The sequence below is a fragment of the Anser brachyrhynchus genome (assembly GCF_964034855.1).
Source record: "Anser brachyrhynchus genome assembly, chromosome: 5".
NCBI lineage: Eukaryota > Metazoa > Chordata > Aves > Anseriformes > Anatidae > Anser > Anser brachyrhynchus.
In genome coordinates, this window is record NC_137699.1 from 28,792,989 (window position 1) to 28,814,598 (window position 21,610).

General features: G+C 49.3%; 1 protein-coding gene and 1 long non-coding RNA gene across 2 annotated transcripts; one reads left to right on the forward strand and one right to left on the reverse strand.

Moving 5' to 3' along the window:
- The first annotated feature begins 4 nt into the window (after positions 1–4).
- LOC308196430 lies at positions 5–17,701 on the forward strand. Its single transcript, XR_013952198.1, has 2 exons — positions 5–5,236; positions 9,122–17,701. It is a non-coding gene; the product is annotated as an uncharacterized lncRNA (long non-coding RNA).
- ZFP36L1 (ZFP36 ring finger protein like 1) lies at positions 17,095–20,389 on the reverse strand. The gene is made up of 2 exons (XM_080595385.1): positions 20,149–20,389; positions 17,095–19,626 (listed from the first exon to the last, which is right to left on the reverse strand). Exons 1-2 carry the CDS (start codon positions 20,203–20,205, stop codon positions 18,676–18,678), a joined length of 1,008 nt encoding a protein of 335 aa, XP_080451511.1. The 5' UTR covers positions 20,206–20,389; the 3' UTR covers positions 17,095–18,675.
- Positions 20,390–21,610: the final 1,221 nt, after the last annotated feature.

Here is a 21,610-nt window from a genome sequence, read left to right on the forward strand (position 1 = left end):
AATTCAGATTTACTTTGCTGTCAGTGAAACCGGGAAGCAGCCCCCAGGGCTGAGGGTTCCCTTCCAGCCCCCTCATCAGCACAAGTACCAAACACACACCAGGAACCATTGTCCCAGCACATCCGCAGCCAGACGCTCTGAGGCTGGGAACTGTAAACACGTTGTCACGTTGTGAAATGCCCATTGATTCTCAGGACTGTAATCACCATGGGAAGAAAGGTGGCTATCGCTTAGGAGTGACAGCCTGAAGATCAAGCTTTCTCCCTTGGCTATCTTGCAGTCTTTCTATGGGAGTTTCAATTCTTATGTCCTGGTTTTCTCACCAATAAACCCAAGTGACTAATCAGGACCAGTCTTCCCAGGAACAGCTGAACACTATTTGTGGATATTGCACAGAGCATTCATGATGGCTAACATTTTTCTGGTGGGTGAAACCTGCTGAGACCCAGAGCTAATTATTCCTTGGTGTGATTCAAGGGGGCATGGCCAAGAATAGCAGCAAAGTGAGCAGCAAAAGACTTACCAGGAAATAAAGTGTAATGGTAAAATCTATTAGAGCATGGAACTGACTTCTGGGGAAAAGGCAAGGGCTCTGTTCCTTGGGCTAATTAAAAAAGACACCACCAACAACACCTTGTAGGCAACAAACCTCTTTGTTTCTTTAGGATGGACTATCTAGCTGAACAAAGAGGAGGCCGACTCCTATAACTCTGCTATACCCATGTGACTGTAGAGAAATGCTTTTTACTCTAATTATATTATTCCTTATATACACCAGGGTTAGTGAGAGAGAATTTCTCTGGGTCTTTTCCGTCTGTTAAGTTCCATGGTTTGTGATTCACTTTAAAAAAAAACAAGGGTGGTTGAAAAAAAGAGTTGTTTTCAGCTGTGTGGTGATGAAATACAGTAACTGAAAATGCTGTGGGTTTTGAGGTTGGATTTTGTGATTAAAATATTGTTAGGTTCAGGATAGGATTGGCTGGTAAAATGAGTTACAGTAAGACATTATGCTTTCACCTCTAGAAAGTTGAGTTCAAGCCCTGTTTAAGATCATAAAACCAGTAAGTAGTTCAGGATGATTAACCGTTTCTGAACAGGACAGGACAGGAACACCCAGGGGCTGGGAAGGTCAGGTTGGATTCCCACCGTGGAGGCCCTGGCCTCAAGCACAGGAGGGCACTGCAGGCGAAGGCAGACCTCTGCTGGCGTGGAGACAAGGGGGGGCAAAAATCACTGCCACAGGAGATGCTGAGGGTCCAGATGAGGGCTGTGTGGCCATGTGGTCGCGGTGGGCACCACATGAAGCACATGCCCTGCGTGCCAGTGGTAGAGGCTCAATCCTGTTTTGTCCCACCACCTCAATCAGTCTATGACAGCAGGCATGGGCCATACTACTTCTATAAAACGGTGCAACAATACAGGCCACTGTGCATTTCTTCCTATTTGAGGTATCCAGTTTGATCCTTAAAACAATGAAGCTTCTCAAGACTCCCATTTTGCAATTTGTTTATGTTGAGCATCACAAGCTGCTGATTCAAACAGCCAAACTGCAGAAGAAATGTTGACAGGAACCCTATCGAGTTCATTTCCCCCCCCACGGTTTCAGTTTTAGCCTATCTCAACAAGACGTATACTCTCATCAAATACGCAACTTGCAGACATGCAGGCCAGAGAGCCGTAACCAGCTTCGATGCCCTTCAAGCTGCTAAATGGAAACCAATGCAGCAAGCAGATTTGCATCTCTGCTCTCGAGCAGCTGAGGCCAACCCACTAGCCAAGTACTACTTGCACTTGAAATATAGCACAGACAGGGTATAAGTGGCGTATCATCATCGCTGTTCTGGTGCTCTGCATTTACCCTAAATGCAGTTAATGTGGTTACTGTTAGCAGAAAGTTACAGATCTATTCACAAGTTAATAGCTGTTAAGATCTCCTTTTCTAGTTGTCCGGAAATAAAACTGAGCTTTTTTCATAGCATAGTATTAGGTATTTTCTGTTACTTCTGGGATTTTGTAAAGTACTATCAGAGGGTTTTTTGATTTGTTTGTTTGCTTTTTTTTCTGTAATTTCAGTGATTCCTAGAACAAAACATAAATTTGATCCAATTTGAACCTGAGTACTTTAGTAAAAGAAAACTAAAATGTTTTCTTTTAGCGCTCATTTAGCAAACAGTTCTAAAGTTTATCTGTGAGCTTTGTTTACATGGGGAGCTACAAACACATTCAAAACCACAACATGCTTCCAAAGTGTTTTAGAGAGCTGGGTATTATTTGATCCATTTTATAGACTGGTCCCTGTCTAGCCCAGCTCTAGCCCCATGTCCCTTATGGTAACCATCAGCCCACAATACCATTCATATGAGCTTCTTTTGACTCTGCTTAGCTAGTCAGGAATTCAGAAGAACTGCACTTATTTACCTTTTTTCAAGTAAAGGAAAACTGAGCCTTAGGTTTGGGATAATCCAAAATGCAATTAACAAATTCACTCAATTTCTGCAGTAAGAAAGTATTGGGTTCAGTAGGAAAAGTGTGACACTTCCAGAAATCCTTTTTAGTGCTTCCTTTCTTCTGAGGAGCAGAAACATACTGCCCTACAAAACAAGCGTCTCCAAGATTTGGCTTTAGGAAGAGCCCTGGGAAACCAGCAAATTCAGGTTCATTCTAGCAGAGGCAGTGGTTTCCAGTGTCCTCATTTCCCTACAGAGACCTCCTCATTTCTAGCAAGGGGGCTGTGGTGCAGAAGCTCCTGATGAGAGCTGCTGTGACAGTATGGAAGGGGAGAGTCATCATGTGCTCCCAAGATGACTCCCTGAACAAGTGCACTGCTGTGTTTCTGCAATAGCTGCCATCTCCAGATGGATTTAAGATATGACCCAAGGAAAGCACGTTGCAGCAGCCTAAGTCTGCTGGATCTGGAAATGTGGATGGATAACGCCCCATTGAAGGGCAGTGTTGCAAAACTGGGGAGTCACATTGCCCTTTCCATCAGAATGATTCCCAGAGCGTCATTCCCTAGATGTTTGCATCACTTTTCCTTGCACTCTCCCAGGTTCAGTCATTGTTTTCCCAGCGCTCTCCACGTGACAGCCTTGCACAACACCTGTGAGGCTCCTTGGGAAGCACCCAGGCTTGGCCGCCAGCAGGTGAGGGCTCCCAGGGGAGCCCTCGGCCTAATCCAGCAGCCCCGTGGCTCATCGGGGGCAGCAGCTTTGTGTCCCTCTTAAATATCAGAGGCGTGAAATGCAAGTGCGTATGTCACAGCGGAGTCAGGGCAGCCCATGCATCCTGCCAAGAGAAGCACGGTGTCCCCACGCCGCCCCTGCCCCGGCAGCCCGGGGCCTGTGCTGCAGAGCAGGAACAAAACAAACCACTGCGGAAGTGTGGTTAACAACGCCCGGCACGACGCGTTCTCGACAGCCCGGCTTCGTGCTGGGGCGAGCCGGTGGGAACAGGGCGTGCTGCGGCAGGCAGGCCCTTCAGGCCAGGCCCTGCCCTGCGCTGATGTGCAAAGCGCGGTGGCTGCAGGCACCCTGGCCTCCCCAGGCCCCCCTTCAGCCTTGTGCCCTGCTTCCCCTGCTCGCCCTGCCCCACGGCCCCCCTGCCACGGCCACGGGTGGCCCTGGTTGGCAGCGGTAGTGGGGTGTAGGCAAGGAGCCTGCCCTGGTGTTTTCTGCCCACAGCAGGAGGGCAGATCGAAGCAAGGCGAGGCGGGAGCAGCCATCACTTGCTGCTAGAGCCCCCCGAGGGGAGGGGGGGTGGGACCACCACCACAGCTCTCATGGCCACGCTCCTTTGTTCAACTGAAGTGCCTCTGTGCAAACTCATGTCACAGGCATGTGAGCTAAAAATCTCTGATGGTGCTGAGTCACTCAGCACTAAATCAGCACTTCATATTCTGGCACAACTAGATCCCCTCACGGCATTAAGAGCCAGGACAAGCTCCAGCACGGAAGTATTTGGTGCAGTCATTTGATCCGCGTCCATCTATCTCGCTGTGACCCCAAGACACATTCCAATTTCACAGGAGATATGAAGCACGCACCTCAGAGGAGAGCAGCGTGGGTTTTGGGGGCATGCAGGCGGTGTGGACAGGGCATGGCGTGGGAGCACCGGTGATCCACCTGGTCAGGATCCCACCCGCTATGGCCCAGCTGCATCACGAGCTCTGCTTTGAGGCTGTGTTTACTTTCTTGCGTGTGCAGGTCTAACAAAAGGAAAAGCAAAGAGACGCCTTCCTAGTGAAAGGGCCGGGGCTAAGGAAAGCCTTGCACTGCTTTCTCCCAGTATACTAACAGTGTAAAGAAAGAAACTCCTTTAAACTTTTTAAACTCACAGGTTTTTTTTCTTTTTTCACTTGAAAATACCTCAAGGGAAATTCTGAATACCTCCCTGCTTGGGCTTGGGCTTACTGGTATTTATATTTGAGCTGCAGAGTAGCGGAGCTGTGTGCATAATTGATTACTGTTCCAGGCAGATCTCAAATAAAAAGAATTTGGTTTCCTCATTAAATGGAACCTTCTCTCTCCCCACCCCCCCCGCACCCCGCCACCCTCCCCAAATAGGAGCTCTCTATTCGGGAAAGCACAAAATGTTTAATCTGTTCATTTCTTTTCTTTTTTTTTTTCTTTTTTTTCTTCTTTTCTTTCTTTCTTTCCTTTTTTTTTTTCTTTGTTTCACGAGCTTTGTTTCATTTAGAAATGATTAAAATATAACCAAACCCTTGAAAAATCATTCTAAAATGAAAAATAGCATTTGGATACTGCAGCACCTAAGCGTGGCAATATTTCTAAGCATTTTCTGCTGAAGCTATTTGCAAATACAATACATTTTTTGTTGGCCTGAAGCAGCGTAGAATCAATTATTTACATGAAGTAATGTGCCCAGCTCCACTTGAGGTTGTTCTTTCGGTACAACAATATTCAGGTGGCACTCATGACAAACGCTGCCTTGGCACGGGTGGAAGCAAAAGAGCTTTGTTTGATCAATGTTTCACAGCGTGAAGAAAAGCAGCGCTAACTTCCCTCTTCTGTTGTCAAGGCATCTCCTTGGGATGGCCCGGAGAAGCAGCCGGGGGACAGGGGAATTCAGTTTCCATGACTCATTCATTCCTGGGCTGCTCTGTGGAGACAGCCAACAAGTGGTCGATCGGTGGCAATTGTCATGGGGAGTTTGTGATGTGGATACTCAGACCTTCAGCATATTGCACAAGAGCCATTCAAGAGCCTTTCCTCTTCAGGTAAGCAAGACCAGGCGCTGTCTCTAAACCGGAAAAAACCCACCTGTGTTTCTTAACAACCCCCCATCTCAACCACTTTTCAGTGTGTTGTTTATTTAACATTTATTTTTTATGATTTGTTTATCAATAATGAAAGTAAATCAACCAAACCACTAATGAAATAATACAGCAGGGCCAGATAAGTGTCAGGGATGTCAGGCAGAGAAAAAACAAGCTTGCTTCAGAGGAGGAATATTTTAGAGACTTCTGTGGGAGAAGACATTTTAAAATTATTCAGTGTTCAAATCAAGTCTTCCTCTAAGCTTCTGCCTGTGGCACATTGCGTTCTCAGTGCTCCTCAAAGTGCATAAAAACCACAAAGTATGTTCAACAAAATAGAGAGTAACAGTATGCTTCAAAGAAACACTTTAAGCTCCCTACACTTGTTCTGGGAGGCTTCCCGCAGTCCCGTGACACAGCTGGGTTTATCTAATGCTCTGTCTGAAGGGGCTTTATTTCCACCAGATCCCTTTTCCAGCCCTCCCCTTGAGCCAGGCCTTCACTGAGTCAATTTTTCCCTACTTGCCCGCTATAAAAAAAAAATCTCTTTTTTTCTTTTGTTGGGTGGTTTTCAACCCCCCACCTCCTTTGGCAGCAGCAAAGCTTTATGGGAGTATAAAGGGCCAGTCTAACTATGGCAAGCGTTCAGAGCATCTCTTCCTTGAAGTTCCCACTTTGCTTTTTGCAGGGCTAGGAGACATCTTTGATACATGTCAGCTCCCCCCCCCACGTTGTACTTGCATTCAAGGGTGCGAAAAAAGCAGACGTGCACCAGGTGGTTCCCATGCACATATTCTCAGCGTGCCATGCTCTGCGACAACAACAAAACCTTTACGCATTGCTGAAGTAGCTCTCACTTGTAACCTGACGGGTTAGTCATACCGCCACCAGAGATGCACAGCCCTGATGGGAGGGTAGGGAGCCAGCAATTTGTGAGCGCAGTGAGAGCACAGTGAGGATGCAGATACACAGTGAGGATGCAGATACTGCCCTGCAAGGTGGAGGCCTCTTCCCCAAGCCAGCTCCCACCAGGCTCATAGGCGGTGCCTGCATGCAGCCCTTCAGAGCGGCACTAATCCTGCCTCCTGTCCTGAGTGGCTGGGGCGGGGGGGAGACACCAAAAAGGCATCCACAGAGACATCAGTCTGAACCAGGCTTTTCTGCTGTTCTCTCAGCGTTCTCTTTTTGTTCTGGCAGATTCAGCAAAAAGTACAGTGCAGGACCAGTGGCCAGGGTCCCCATGCCACCTCACTTTCCCACACAGCGAGATGTGGCACCAGCAAAGAGCTTGGTCACGCTGGTAGCTCCCGAATCCTGCCACCCTTCCCAGTTCCCCGGATCCCAGTGACAAATCTGGACATCTCAAAATGCTCCAGAGCACAGCACGGGCAGGGGGAGGCGTGCTCCACCACCCTGGGTCACAGCATGGCCTGGCCCACTTGTGCCCTGCATCGCCCCAGGAGGTGGTGCTGGGCCTCAATGGGGGCTGTAAAGGGACACTTAGCATCCTTTTGCTGGATGGCCCTCCTCTTGTTGCTATGCATGCATTCAGTGTTTAAATCCGGCTTCATTTCCCTCTGAAAGCTAGTCTAACAATTTGAAAAAAAAAAAAAAAAAGAAATAAAAGAAAAAAAAGAAAAAAAAACACACTAAAAGCATTTGTTTTTAGAACAAATTTGTGGTATTGCTAACTCCAAGCAGGAGCAGGCTCACTTGTGCTAGTTGCTGTATAAAGGCAGTTCACAGATGAATATGGCCCCATATGATCTTCTTTTGTCTGAGACATAAAGCTGCAGCTCCGAAAGGCTGGTAATCTTTTTCCATGGTGCTATCCAGGTCTGAAATAAGTGGGGTGTGGTAAATCTGTGCTGACGTAAATGAGAGAAGGTGTTTTGAAGAACCCAGGACAGGGAGAGCAAATTAAAACCAGAGCAGTCTGGTGAATATTTCACAAGCAAAGCCTAGTCTATTTTCTGTTTCTTATTTTTGTGATTGCTGAAATTCCCCTCATCTTAAATTAAAGAGAGGAGGCCGGGAGGCCAGAGCCAGCATGGTTTGCCATGGTGAACCAGCGGAAGCCAAATGAGGAGAGGCAATGCAACCATGAACCACCCATGCCAAAGCTTAGGGTCTGAGGATGCAGAGATCCAGCTGGATTGACAGCTACCTCTTGCCTGGTGTGGGATGATCCCAGACCTCACAGCCAGACACAGCTACAGCTGGGTCAGTTGGGAATGGGGCTTGGTACCAAATCACCAGTATCTCCACTTCTCTCCTGTTTCAGGCAGTGACGGTGTTTTGGTTTGGGCTTTTCTCCCACTCTCAAAGCTGTGGAAAGCTGTGGACCGGACTTTTTCTACGTGCCAAGGACAAAAACCTCTTCCTCTTACTGCATTCATTTGCTAAATAGCATGATTGTCTGTAAGAAGCATTTTGAAAAAGCTGTTTGGGCTTGATTTTTATATTCCTCTTCCTGCAGCAAAGCGTCTGCAAGTTCAGTACAAGGAGATCAACAGAGTCCAGCACGACGGGTAGCCTAGCTACAGACTTCAGCTTGTGCTCTGAACTACTGAGGTTTTGAATGATGTCAGTCTGGTCTCTTGAGGGCTGCTGTTGTCATCAGATAGTGAGGTCGATAAGGCACATGTTATGATGAGGCGTGCTGTTGGGTTTTAACCATAGTATCGTGCACGAGGTGCCATGAAAGCGGTGCATTTCCTGGTACAGTACCTTGATAAGGCTGCCTCTGCTTCATAGGTATTTCCACCACACTGTCCTGTGTGTTCAGCACGCAACAGATTGCTGACAACCCGAAAGACCAAACATTGCAAGGGTTCAAAAATCCATTTCCTCTATCACAAACATGTTTGTTTGGGACTTTGTATTCCTTTTCCTGATCTCAGTTTCACTCTCTTTTTCTTTTCTTTTCTTTCCTTTTCTTTTCTTTTCTTTTCTTTTCTTTTCTTTTCTTTTCTTTTCTTTTCTTTTCTTTTCTTTTCTTTTCTTTTCTTTTCTTTTCTTTTCTTTTCTTTTCTTTTCTTTTCTTTTCTTTTCTTTTCTTTTCTTTTCTTTTCTTTTCTTTTCTTTTCTTTTCTTTTCTTTTCTTTTCTTTTCTTTTCTTTTCTTTTCTTTTCTTTTCTTTTTTTTCTTTTCTTTTCTTTTCTTTTCTTTTCTTTTCTTTTCTTTTCTTTTCTTTTCTTTTCTCTTCTCTTCTCTTCTCTTCTCTTCTCTTCTCTTCTCTTCTCTTCTCTTCTCTTCTCTTCTCTTCTCTTCTCTTCTCTTCTCTTCTCTTCTCTTCTCTTCTCTTCTCTTCTCTTCTCTTCTCTTCTCTTCTCTTCTCTTCTCTTCTCTTTTTTTTTTTCTTATCTGTTTTTTTCTTTTTTCTTCTCCCTTTCCAGAACTTTCTTTTCCAGGTCTTTCCAGACCTTTTTCAAATCTGGAAAAAGCAGGACCAGAAACAGCTATTCAGAGCTAGACAAAGTACAGCCACTTTCTGGAGCTGGTTTTCTGCCAGTCCCTCATCCCCTGCTCCAATTGGGAAGCACCTGAAATCCAGCAGAGCCCATGGGCTAGAGGTCCTCGGCTGGATTTGGAAACTCCAGCCCTCACCAGCACCGTTTTTCCCACTGCTTGGATGCTTAGAGCCAAACTGTGGTTTCTTCCCCTCCTCCCGTTTTACTTTATATTGAATATTGTGGTTTGTGCTATTGGCAGACCAAATGATAACAGCTCAGGACCAGTTCAGTGAGTCAAGGAGCACTGAAAGGGAGTTTGTACCTTGCCTTTACCTAGATTTTGCTTTTTCATCATTGATTTTTTCTTATGTACTTTTTATATTTCACTTAGATGGAACTGGGAAACCAGGCAGGCTGAATCCCCAGTCACCCCTCATTTCCAGTCATGGGGAAGAACCAGATCAGTCTTAATCCCACCAGAGGGACTACACACAATAGACATGCTAAAACTGAAGTGACCCACACTTCTGCCAGCTCTGGCCTGTTCACAACTAATCTCCACATACCGGAAAAAGGTAGAAAATGTACATTTTCAAAACCCTGATTATACAAATTATAACCTTGAACTCTGCTGTCTATCAGTTTTTAATATGCCGATGAATAAAGAGCCCATTTCACTACCTCAATAAATCCTCCAGGACCCAGTAGGGAAGTATAGCACCTGTGTGAAAAGAGCAGCAGTTAATGTGGTAGCAAAATCCTGACCTGACAAAGGCAGTATGTACAAGCCGTACAAGACCTCAGCCCTGTGAACAGCGGTGAGAGGCTGGGTAGGACGGCACTCAGAGCAACGCAAGGGCGTTGGGTTTTTCCATCCCCCAGAGGAGATGAACTCAGCATAGCCTTTGAACTTCTTCAGGCCTTTTAGAAAGTAACTCATTGCGAGCTTTTCAGCACATGGAGGAGAGGAGATCCTGGCTGTGCAAAGAAGGAGGGACGCAGAGCTGGGGGGGGACACCAGAGCTCCCCATTTGGACATGCTGGAGGAGCTGGGTGGGCTTCCACAGCTGGAACCCACCCCAGACAGGTTGCTCTGTCACTTAGCTGAGTTTATTGCTGTGATGACTTGCACATTTTGAAGCCCATCTTGTGTTCCCTGTTGTCTGTCCTGTAGAGAAAGCATCAAATGCACTTTGTCTCTGGTCTGAACTGAGAACTCCGTCTCACGCCCTCTGACGTTGCTCACCCATGCCTTGCTCCCTCCTTTTGTGGTATTCGAGGCTTAATTGCCTGTAGTTTTATCAGCCTAAGTGGTTATAATTGCTAATCATGTTGCATGTGACAACATAGTCATATGCTGAATTAGAAAAAAATATTGAAAGAGCAGACAGAGGTGACCTAGTAAGCATTCTGTGGGTCATCCATATTTTTACACCAGTTTTGATGAGGCCTCCTATAAGGATTGTCAGAGGACATAAGTAACACCAGACAAGTTCTTGGAGTAAGAAGTATGACAGGCCAAGAATCAGCACCAGATTTAAACCCAGAGGTGATCCAGCATCCCTGGGAGAGCATCACCACCTCCTCTTTCTCAGGGCAGAACTTCACAGTGTGAGCAATGTGGTAGCCACTGGTGAGAAATGCTGGGCAGCCTAAATGCAAGGGCTTGGCAGAGAAATTCAGAACTGTGGAGCACACAGTGAGAGACCTAAGGACCAACACCAGGACACCAAGCAAGCCGGCTGCTGCCACAAAAGGGAGACGAATGTTTGTGATGAAAATGAAGGGACTCTTTCTTCTTCCCCTGCACATTCGCCCTTTGGAAGTGAGCTGATCAGTGAGGTCACAGGGCCAAAATCTACAGCTGATTTTTTTTTTAAGGCTGGATAATTTTATGGCCACTGTTAAGTGCTGTAATTTATGTAAACTAAGATAATGATAAGTGGAAACAACTCAACTCATGTTTAAAAGCCTGTGTTCCCTGGGGACAAGGATGAGCACTTCTCCTTCAGGAAGGAAAGCTGAAGGGCAGGAGCAGAGCTTCCTCTGAATGCCTGACAGAGGGGCGGCTGCCCAAGGATCCTGTCTGCCTTGGAGCGAGGCACTCCAATCGGAGCTACATATTCCTACATGCATTCCCATACATGCAGCCCAGCAGAGATAAATTCCCAAGAATTTCCAAAAAATTCCAACAACAACAACAAAAAAAAAAAACAGAGGAAGAACAGCATCAATGAGAGCAGAATCAGGATTAAAATGAAAGTACAGGGTGGGTTTAGGATACCCTGTGCATGGAAGAGACGCAGGAAGAGAGCAGTGGAAAGGTTTGGAGAAGCAGATTCCCTGAGACCAGGCTGATGAAGAGTGCAGCAGGGACTACCTGGAAGCTGAACTCTGGTCTTACTAGCCAAAGGGGATGGGGCAAGAAGCTAATGGCTGTGAACCTCCTCAGGAGACATTTGGGTTAAATATTAGGTTAAACTAAAGAGAAGTTAGAACAGTCTGAGCGGTGAACCACCCTGACATGGGAACGCCATGGAAGCATTGGTGCTGGAGACATTCAAGGCTAAAACAAGTCAACTGTCTGTGCCGGAGAGGTGGTTTGGGGATAATGAGATCAGGCCTGTCATAGCTAAGAGTGAAGGTCTAGATGACTCACTAGAAATCCCTGCCAACCTGGATGATACACTGATAACCCCACGGGCCGCCTGTCTCCAGCCTCCCATCACGAGACCGCTGGCCTCCTCCAGCTGCCTGCCCTCAAGTTCTCCCAGGCTGCTAGCTTTAGAAACAAACTTTCAGATGGTTTAAAAACATTTCCAGTTCTGTTTTCATTCACGTTGAAAGTGTTTTGCTGGTCAGAAAAGTGCCAGAAGAAGGAAAATATCTTGGTCAGCAGATTCAGTCTATGAATCCAAAGCCGCACCACCTAAATTTAGAGGAAAATAATTTTCTGCAGTTCTCGTAGCTGTTTTGGCTGTGCAACCTCAAGAGCGGGTGAATTAGATTTGTTCATAGCTTTTCAGTCCCCTGATAAATCTGTAAGTCACGGGGAAAATAGGGTTTATTGTAAACATAGCACACAAGACCTGAGGCTGAGAGAAAATAAGCAGGGAACCTCTTTGCATATTTTTAGTACTGTCTCTTTTCCAAGCAGAAGTGCACCTTTGCACCTTTTACTCTCATGTTGGCCTTGGACATAACCTTTCTTTGTTTCTTGTGACTGCAATGGCTTAGTAGACCAGGACTTTGTTAGAGTCCCAGATCCCTTGCAGCATCTCCGGAGCTGAGAACACAGTATATTCTCTCACTGTAGCTATAATCAGGGCAAACCATGACGGCTCCCACATTAGACTGCTCGAGAACTCTCTTTATAGCAAATACAGCAAGAGCTTCAAGAAATAACTTCATTGGTGTTTGTTCCATATAGTTTAATGTCTCCTTAGGGGCCGTGGCTACCATCCCAAACAACATTTCTATGGCTTGCGTGGCTACATCCTTTTCCTGTGAATCAACGTTGGCATCTGCTCATCCAGAGCATTCAGGAGAAATATTTGCTGTTGCCTGGAGACTAAGACAGGAGAAAAAGTATCGGGAGCCCTAAATTATTTTTGCAGCTCTTCCTCTGATCCCGTGCCACTCCCAGACAATCCCCTTCACTTAGCAGTTGTGTATCTTGCAGGTTCTTCAACCTGTGGAATAGGTACAGTTATACTCGCCAAGTGCCCAAAATACTTGAAAGTCCTCCCAGGCTTTCACGTGAAAGGAAGCACGTAGAAGTATAAAATACATCTTCTGTATGGGCCATAGGAACTCTGCCCATCTTTGTCAGGACCGTCATTGCCTACACTTGCTGTCCTCTCCGGGAGGGAGGTAAACCCTGGAGAGACAGAACGGTTGCACTAAAAAATGGCCTTTCACATCGCACCAAAAACTGCTGGAATATGTGGGGGATGAGGAAACTTCCTTCCACCCAGAGGTGCAAGAAAACTCTGGAGCTGGCAGTCACGTGTTGCACACAGCCTTACAACCCACAGGATCCCACATGGAAAAATTTCACTTCCATGTGTTGACTGAGTTAATGTGGTGGGGTTAGTGGGCGGACATAAAATGAAACTATGAAAAGAGATTAATTTGCAGCTGAAGCCCAGGCAGGGAGAATGCCGGTCCTCTGTTTGCTCAGAAAACGGCAGTTTTCTGAAAGAAACCCAGTTGAAAAGAAGAGGTTAAGGCAGCGGTAGTAAAAAATCAAAACCAGGGGAAAAAAAGCAAAAGTTAAGAAAAGCCTCTCTGGAAATTAAGATGTGGAATTCAAAACATTTGCAGTATAATAAACCCAACCAAGCCCATAAAGCTGCACCAGCCAAAAGGAGGTCTGTTCTGCCTACGAGGAAACACGAAACCGCGTCATGCCTGGCAGCAGCCACCCCATAGTCCCGTTTCCTCCCCGCTTTATTGCAGAATTGTGCTGCTGGGTGCCCTCGGCTATGTTTAACGCAGCGTCTGTTTCCACTCTAACCCCTTCGCTTTGGAGGGGGAGGATATAAATCAGCTGCGGAGCTGCCCACAGGGCTTAGTCACAGCAGGTATTGGTTTAGGGTGTCTTAGAGGAACATTTTTTTTCTTTTTTTTTTTTTTTCTGGAAGTATTCTAGGGAATAAGTGCAAGCTTTGTGAGGAACAGGCATTGCTTCATGGGCCAGAGTCTCCAGACAAAGGACATTTTACATCACCCGCCAGAATCATCTTCTAACATTTTGGGCTGAGCGCAGCCCCAAGCACAGCGGGCTGTTCCGCATGTTCCCAGAAGACACTCGCAGAGTCCCTGCCGAGCAAGTCTCATGGTCCTTCCTGGCATTCCTGGTCCCAGGACCATGCTGGAGCCATGTCTGGGCATACGCTGGTCGCTGCACCTCCTTCCTTCACAGCCTCCCAAAGCCTCTTGCTCCAGACTCGAGCACAGGCCGGATTTCCCCAGCTCAGGCCACACAAATTGTAGCAATTAGCAAGTGTAAAGGGCACGCTGTGGTTTTCACATGTATTACTGCATCTTACTGCTCATTCATATCCTTGGGCATGCTCATCAGATAGCATCCAGCCAGCAACGTTATCCAGGCCTTCCCCCCAGCACTGCTGTTCCTGAGGCCCACTGGAGAGATCCAGTTCATTCGTGTTCATGCATCCAACCACCAGTAGCTAAGCCTTCAGACTCAAGGCAATACGGCTTCTCTCACCCTTCCAACCCCATGTTGTGTGGACTTGACCTCTAGCTCTTCCCCTGCTCCCCACCTCCAACCGTGACCCCCTCGATTCCGGTCCCACCACCACATCTTTGCCTGGTACACCCTGGCTTTCCCTACGTGGTTCACAACAGCAGCTCCCAGGCCCATTTTCAGACCATACCCTCCTTGTGCAGGAGCCATACAGACTGGAAGTTCAGGCCAGCTTTTAACAGTCTTCCAGGTGTATTTCTACTCTTCTCAGCTTCTCTGCTAGCTCTTGCCTCTCTGCCTCCCTTCTCAATTTCACTATTATACCAATAGGGCAAATTCCATCAGGACCAGGAACTTTGAGCATTTCAGGCTTTTTTAAAATAGTATTTTACTGTTACTTGCAACCCTGGCACACCACAAGCCTATCTATAAGTGGCTTGAAGTAAGAGTTGGCCTAAACTAGACTGTGATGTTCCCAATTACCTTCAAAAACAACAACAACAAAGGAAGCCTATTTTACTTTGCACCCCTCAGCTACAGAGGCATTTGGGAAATAAGAAGGCCTCTGTTTCCGCAGCCCCCAACTGCAAAACTAAAGGTGTTTTGGTACAAAAGCCACAACTGGCCCATAGCAAGGGAGTAGCTGGTACAGTCACCGGGACACCTTCAGCTGTGTAGGAATTAGGAAGGAGGGAGGCAGCTACTGGAGTGGGATCTGAGCCACCTGGAGCTCTGCAGATAAAAGTCACCGTGTTCCTCCTGACAGAGGCAGCTGGCAATGGCAGCCGTACGTGCTGGCTGTAATTTCCAAAGACAGACAGACGTGTTGAAGGTGGATAGCTCTAGAGTCACCTGACCCCAAGGCCAAAAAATAAGTAATAGCTAATGCCTGCAGCCTGAAGGCATGGACCCAAATTTCTCACACAGGGAGCATCCATGAAGCACATGAGGAACAGCCAGACAGAGCACTGCAGGAGTCCCCCTGTCCTGTAGTAAGAGCTGTAAGTGCAACCTGAAAAGTACACCAAGGCACCCACTGCCGTGCCACCTCATGTGGGATAACGGGTATCTCATCCTCACGGGTGCTTCTCTCTGCCCTGGGACACCAGGCACTTCAGGAGCAACTGTGCCAGCACAGGGGCCAGCTCCTTCATCCTCGCCACTCTGAGAGTCCCGTGCAATAAATGAATGAGCCAGAGCATGGACGAGCCCTCAAGTCAGAGGAATGTGCCCCTCGAAACCATCCTTTCAGGAAAGGCTATTTACTCTTCTGAGCTTTGGCTAGGGTATTACCAACACACGGCCAACCGCTAGGGGAAACAGATGCTAACCTTATGAGAAATAGCACAGACAACTCATCCACAGCACATGAGGACTAGCTGCTGCCATATATCCGAGCCACAATGAATGCCAATGATCAGGCAAATCCCCACGTTGCTGGAGGCTCTCATGTATGCACTCTCTCTTATAAACTATTACAGAAAGTAAACTTCTGATACTGCCTGCTCAGCTTTTCTCTGTTCCCTATGTGGCCTAGCTCAAGGTCAGTTTCAAAAAGCAAAACACCAAGTGACAGAGCATTTATCATTGATAAGCTCATAGAGGAAAAGCAGTGCTGGCATCCCAGAACCAGTGCCCCAGAAAGACAAGGGAAGTATATGAGTACCATGAGCGAAGACCTACTTTCAGCACAGCTTCCCAGTTGTTTGTCTTACCAATAGCACCCTGCGACGAATACAGCTATTTTCTTCATCAATTATTAACTGGGCAAAGACTATTTGTTTGAAGAGCTGCGCAGAAAGTCCAAAGAGGAAGCGAACGGTTTCAAGCCCCACATGCACACCCATGACAGGCGTGGGATCCTCTCCAGATCAGATATGCCTGGCTCGTCAGGGGCCGACGGCTCTGCTCCCAGCAGCTGGGAAGGAGGCAGGGCCCGGGCACTTGCTGCAGCTGGGCACGGGTCTTCCAGGCAGGAGCACATCTCTCATGTGGGGCCTCGCCACCTTCACTCACAGGAGGTATATGAAGGCCGCTGAGCAGCACCGGGGCTGTGCCCAAGGCTCTTCTCTTGCATGCTGTGCGCTAGTTACGTCAGCATCTGCCAAGAAAACTCCCCGTGCAGCTTTTGTACTGCTCATGGGAACCAGCTCCTACCAGCCACGCTCTTCTTCCACCATCTTTCCTCCACCTAGCTCGCCTTTATTGCCAGACCACACAAGAAAGAGCGTTGCACAAAGCCAGCAGCAGGGAAGGTATGTCGGTGTAAGCCTTGAGGTATCCTGCAGCTTTTGTTTTGCAGGAACTTTTCCAACTTGAATTAGGAAACGTCTCTCCTTAACGTTGAGGCATGTCAAGACAACTGAACAAGCCGTGGTTCGGCAGCAATATTCCACCCCTGATTTGGAAGAGAGCTGGAACAGCTTCAGATTAAGAGCACCAAGCTTTCTCCAGAGGAGAGCTCAAAGGTGAAGACAACAAGAACTGCACCATGAGTAGCACTGGCAAAGAAGCATCCCTAAATAAAAACACAGGTTTCAGGGATTGTTTTCTGGGATGTTTCTGGGACTGGTGACCGATGTTCCAACAGCTATGGGGGTCTGAATGCCATAGCAGGATCACTTATACACACACTGAGACTTTGCTGGAGGCCCACATTCTTCTCCCTTGCAAAATGCCAGACAGCCACTCAGCCACAAAGGCCCAATACCACTAACAAGCTGGGCCTGATGTTTGGTAAATCCACACTTCAGCACCCCCCTAGAACCTCTCATAGGACAGTGCAGGCTGTCCTCCAGGGGAAAGGGTCTGCTCCTCACAGCAGGAACAAAAGCCAGTCCAAAGTTTGAGCTACACCAACCAGAAAGAAGTTTGCAGGAACAGACTGAGCAGCTTAGGATGGGAGGAGGACTCCCTAAGAGACAGAGAGGGCTAGAGGCCACGGGATAAACCACACCAGGTGCTCGCTGACATTGATCTGCACACCCGTGTGCTTGATGGGGCTGACTAGCTCCATCAGTGAGGCATGAAGGAAGGGTGCCTGAGCATGTGGTGGGCATCACAGGGGTCAAAAGGAGAGAAGTAGCTGTATTTGAGTGGTTCTCTAAAACCAGCGCCTCGATTTTTGCAAGTAAAACCAGCTTCACTGTCAGTTTCTTGAAAAAACTTGGGGTTTATTGATTTAAACTGCAAACAGTCGTTACAAAAGAGATTCTCTTTTAAATAAACTCACACAAAGAGGAAGAAAAAGCAATGTAGTGAACAGTAACAGGGGAAAAAAAATTACATTCATTATTCTCTTTGTGCCAGTCCCGTTCACCTCGGCAAGGAAAACTCCAAACTTGGAATACAGAAACGCAAAGACAAACTGTATTTGGAATGTCTTCAGATAGGCACTTTGAGCCCAAGGCTTTTCTCCTTGAAGAAACTATACAGAAAGAGGAAGAAAAAGGTCTTCCTCCCACGCTGTCTCGCAACAGAGCTCAGGTATGTACATTCTAAAGCCCACATAGGCAAGACCCAGGGGAGGGGAAGAGAAAGAGGAAAGGCAAAGAAGCACATTAACTCAATTTGCAGTCCAACACAAAAAAAAAGGGGGGGAAGGGAATTCTAAAATAAATAATCCAAACACAGTTTTTGCATTTTTTTTAAATTAATTTTTCATTTTTTAAAATAAAATAACCAAAAAAGTGTAAAGTTACAAAAAAATGTCATTGTAGTATAATATATTAAACTGTGGGGAAAAAAAAGGAAAAAAGACACTTCACAATCTTAAGATTAATATGGAAGATCATAATTTAAACATAAAAGAATATATTCTATGGATTCATCATCCCGATAAATATGAACAAAATTAACAAAAAAGCATAGGTTTCGGCAATAAATACGTTTTGATAAGTTAAATAAGCTTTTTTATATTGTTGTGCAGTGACAAGCAAAATTTGCTCTCCAATTTCTGAAGTTATACAAAATTAAAAACCCAGAAAAAAATAATAAAAAGCTTGGCGTGAGTGCTCTAAGATAGGTCTAAAGTACTCTAGAGCAAAAACCATTAAAGCTATGTCTACTGGAACTTTGTTTACACAAACTTGTGTGTGTGGAATGACTTCCGTCAGCCCCACCCCCTCTATTTCTTTATTTGTTTTTAAGATGTCACATGAATACACGGGGAAACTTTTAGCACCAAAATCGAGTCTCTCATAGTCCCATCTCTTTTTTTGTTTTGTTTTGTTTTTTCATTTGCTTGTTTTCCTCCCAGTCAAAGTCCCACTCGTGTTACAATCTTTGTCCGTTCTCAGCTTGTCTTCCCGCAGACCTGAGTGGATCCAGGCAAGATGAGTCTGTAAGGGGGGAGAGCGCGCTGGATGTTAACACCTGCCCACATGCCTGCAGCTTAGCGGGAGCTGGCCAGTCGGGAAGGGACTGGGAGAGGGCGATGCGGTATGCAGCCAGTGGAGGGAGCTGGATCCGGACATTTCCTGCACATCTGGAAGTGCACAGAGCTGCTGGTGCCCTCTGCAGCTGGAGAGGTAATACAGTCACAGTGAAAGCGTTAAAAGGCACTAATTTTGTAAACGTTATTGCTTTTCATCGTAAATTTGGCACTTAAGGTTTAAGCCAGTGGGTCTACGACAGGCAGGTGGACACGTTAACATCCAGCTCCAACTATGGGGTGGGGGGAGTTCAGCTTAACATCGTAATAGAGGTGGGGGGGAGCAAGAGGAAACCCCAGATTAGTCGTCGGAGATGGAGAGTCTGCTGAAGATGGGAAGACGTCTTGAGGTGTCCAGGATAGGGGAATCTGAGCCGCTGTGGCTGCTGCTGGAGCTGCTCAGATAGCCCTCCTGGTCAGAGAGGGAGTCCTGAGGACTGGGCGGCGAGTCAAACAAGTTGGGGGACTCGGACATGGGCCTGAACAAGAACGTGGTGGGGGAGCTCCCGCTGGGCACCTGCACCCCCATGCTGGGGGCGAAGAGACTGACCAGCTCCTGGCTGGAGAAGGTGAAGGGGTTGCTGGCGCAGTCAGGCAGGGTGGGGGAGCCCAGCAGGTCGTCGGCGCTCAGCATGGGCGGCGGGGTGATGGAAGTGGGGCTGTCCAGCAGCCCGCTGGCAGCAGTGCTGGGGAAGCCGGCGAAGCTGAAGCTGTGCTGAAGGCGGGGTCTGTCAGTGACGGCGGGCTCCCGGCCGCCCGCCACGGCGCGGCGCTCCTCGGCGTTGTGGATGAAGTGGCAGCGCGGCCCGTAAGGGCAGAAGCCGATGGTGTGGAAGGTGCGGCAGAGCTCGGTCTTGTACTTGGGGTGGCGGGTGAGGCTGCGCAGCTCGTGGATGCCGTGGGCGAACTGGCACTTGTCGCCGTACTTGCAGGCACCGTTCTCCTCGAAGGGGCGGCACAGCTCCGTCTTGTAGCGGCTGGAGTTGACCTGGCCCCCGGGCTGCTTCTGCTGCAGCAGGCGCTCGCCGCCCTCTGAGAAGGAGCGGTCCCGAAAGCGGCTTTCCCGGGGGCCCAGCATGGGCGCGGGCTCCCCTTTCAGGCTGCTGAGGAGCTGGTTCTGGTGGAACTTGGAGTTGGGCAGGGTGACAGAGTGCCTCCTAGGGAAACCCCCGCCGGCCGGGGTGCCCACCGCCTTCCTGTCCAGCAGGCACCCGCTGACACCCGAGGGGCTGTAGTTCAGCATCTTGTTGCTCTGCGGGCAGAAAGCAAGCACCGGTCACTGCCACCGCCTCCTCCGCAACTCTCCCCGGACGGGAGGGCGACGCCGGGAGCCCTCGGAGGGCTCAGCCTCGGCGGCACGGCTCGGCACGGCACGGCACAGCCCCCCCTGCGCGTCCCACCCGTCTGCTGCGAGCAAAGCAAGCCCCGAGCCGCCCCTACGACCACCGGGGCGGCTGCTGCGGGAAGAGCCCCCCGGGGGGAAGGCGCCGGGGGCTCGGGCTGCGCCCAGCCCCGCTCCCCGCTCCCCGCCCGGGCGCGCTGCAGCGGGCGGCGGCAGGAGCACGGCCCCCGCCCGGCGCCGCCGACCGGCCCCGGCCCTGCCCGGCCCCGAAGGCGGGGAGCGGGGCGCCCCGCCCGGCCGCCCAAGTTGCTCGCGGCCGGAGAAGGGGGAGGGGGGAAGGAAAAAGAAAAAAGGGATAAAAAGTAAAGGAAAAAAAAAAGCGCAGAGAGCCCCTGCAGGCGCCAACCCGAAGCTGCCAGCCGGCGCGGTTACCTTGCATAAAACTTCGCTCAGGTCGAAGATGGTGGGCGACACCAGGGCTGTGGACATCTTCGGCGAGCGAGGGGGGAAGCGGCAGGCGCGGCGGCAGGCAAGTGGAAGGAGTCGCGGTGTGGGTAAGGCGCAGCCTCCAGCTCGCAGCCTCCAGCGCGCTGCCTCCCCCCGCTGCTGCTAGCGCTGCCGCCACCAGCCCGCCGCGCCCGCTCGCCGCTTCCAGCGGGCTGGGGGAAAAAGCTCAACTTATAAAGTTTCGGACTTACCCCGGGAGGAGGAGCCGGCGGCGGGAGGAAGGGGAGGAGGAGGAGGAGGACAGGGTGATTGACACCGCGACTGAATCACCCGGGCGGGCGGGCCCAGAAAAAAACTTTTCGGGAGGAAGAAGCGAGGGGGAGGGGAGGAGGGGAGGGGAAAAAAAAAAAAAAAAAAGAAAGAAAAGGAAAAAAAAAAAAAAAAAAAGCGCGTCCCTTCCAGAACAGCCCCTGCGGGCAGCGCTCCCCTCCCCGCCCCGGACGCGGGAGGCGGCTGTGCGCGCGCCCGCGTGTGTGTGCGCGTGCCCGCGAGTGTGTGTGTGCGCGTGCCCGCGAGTGTGTGTGTGTGTGTGTGTGTGTGTGTGTGTGTGTGTGTGTGTGTGCGCGCGTGCAACGCGCGGCCCCGCGCAAAAGTGGCGCAAGTCCCGCGGCGCCGCGCGGCGCCCGGCCCTGGAGCGCGGGGTGGCGGCGCGGGGCCCCCCCCGGCGGCGCGGCGGTGCCGGCTGGCTTTGTGTAGCTCGCTCCGCCGCCCCCGGGCCGCGCTGCCGCTTTTCCCGGTTTTATTGCAAGCCGGCAGGCGCTGCGGCGGGAAGGAGCTCGCAGCCGCGCTCGTGGAAGTTGCTAAAAGACGGTTTTAAAAGGGTGTTTGATACGTTTCTGCCTCTTCTCCCCGTATGCTCTCCTGCCAGTCCCCTCTGAGTTGTAAAACTGAAAAAAGAATGCGTCTCTGAGCAAGTAATCTGTTCCAGATTTCAGTAGGCACAGCGTGATTCATACCGATATTGATATGGCGGGGGGGGGGGGGGGGGAGGACGGGGGCAGTTTCGGTGTAAAAAAACCAAAACGTCTCAAGGCTTCCTGATACCAGGGTGCCTCAGCGGCACGGCGGCTGCCCTCCAAGGCGGGCGAGGGGCCGGGGGGGCGAGGGGCCCCTTGCCGGGGTCCCCTTGCCGAGGGTCCCTCCCAGCCCCCGCAGGGACCCAGCAGGGCGCGAAGCCGAGCGGGCAGCGCCTTGAGAACTTGAAGCAGCTCAGCCGCTTCCTCCGCTGTTTGCTTTAGAGTCTCAGGAGCCGGACTTTGAACTGGCGGCTGAGCTTTTTCCCCTCCTTTGCTCTTCGAGAACGGCCAAAACAACCAAGGAGAGGAACGCCCACGGGCTCCGGCTATTCCAGATTTCTTTCTTTCTTTCTTTCCTTTTTTTTTTTTTT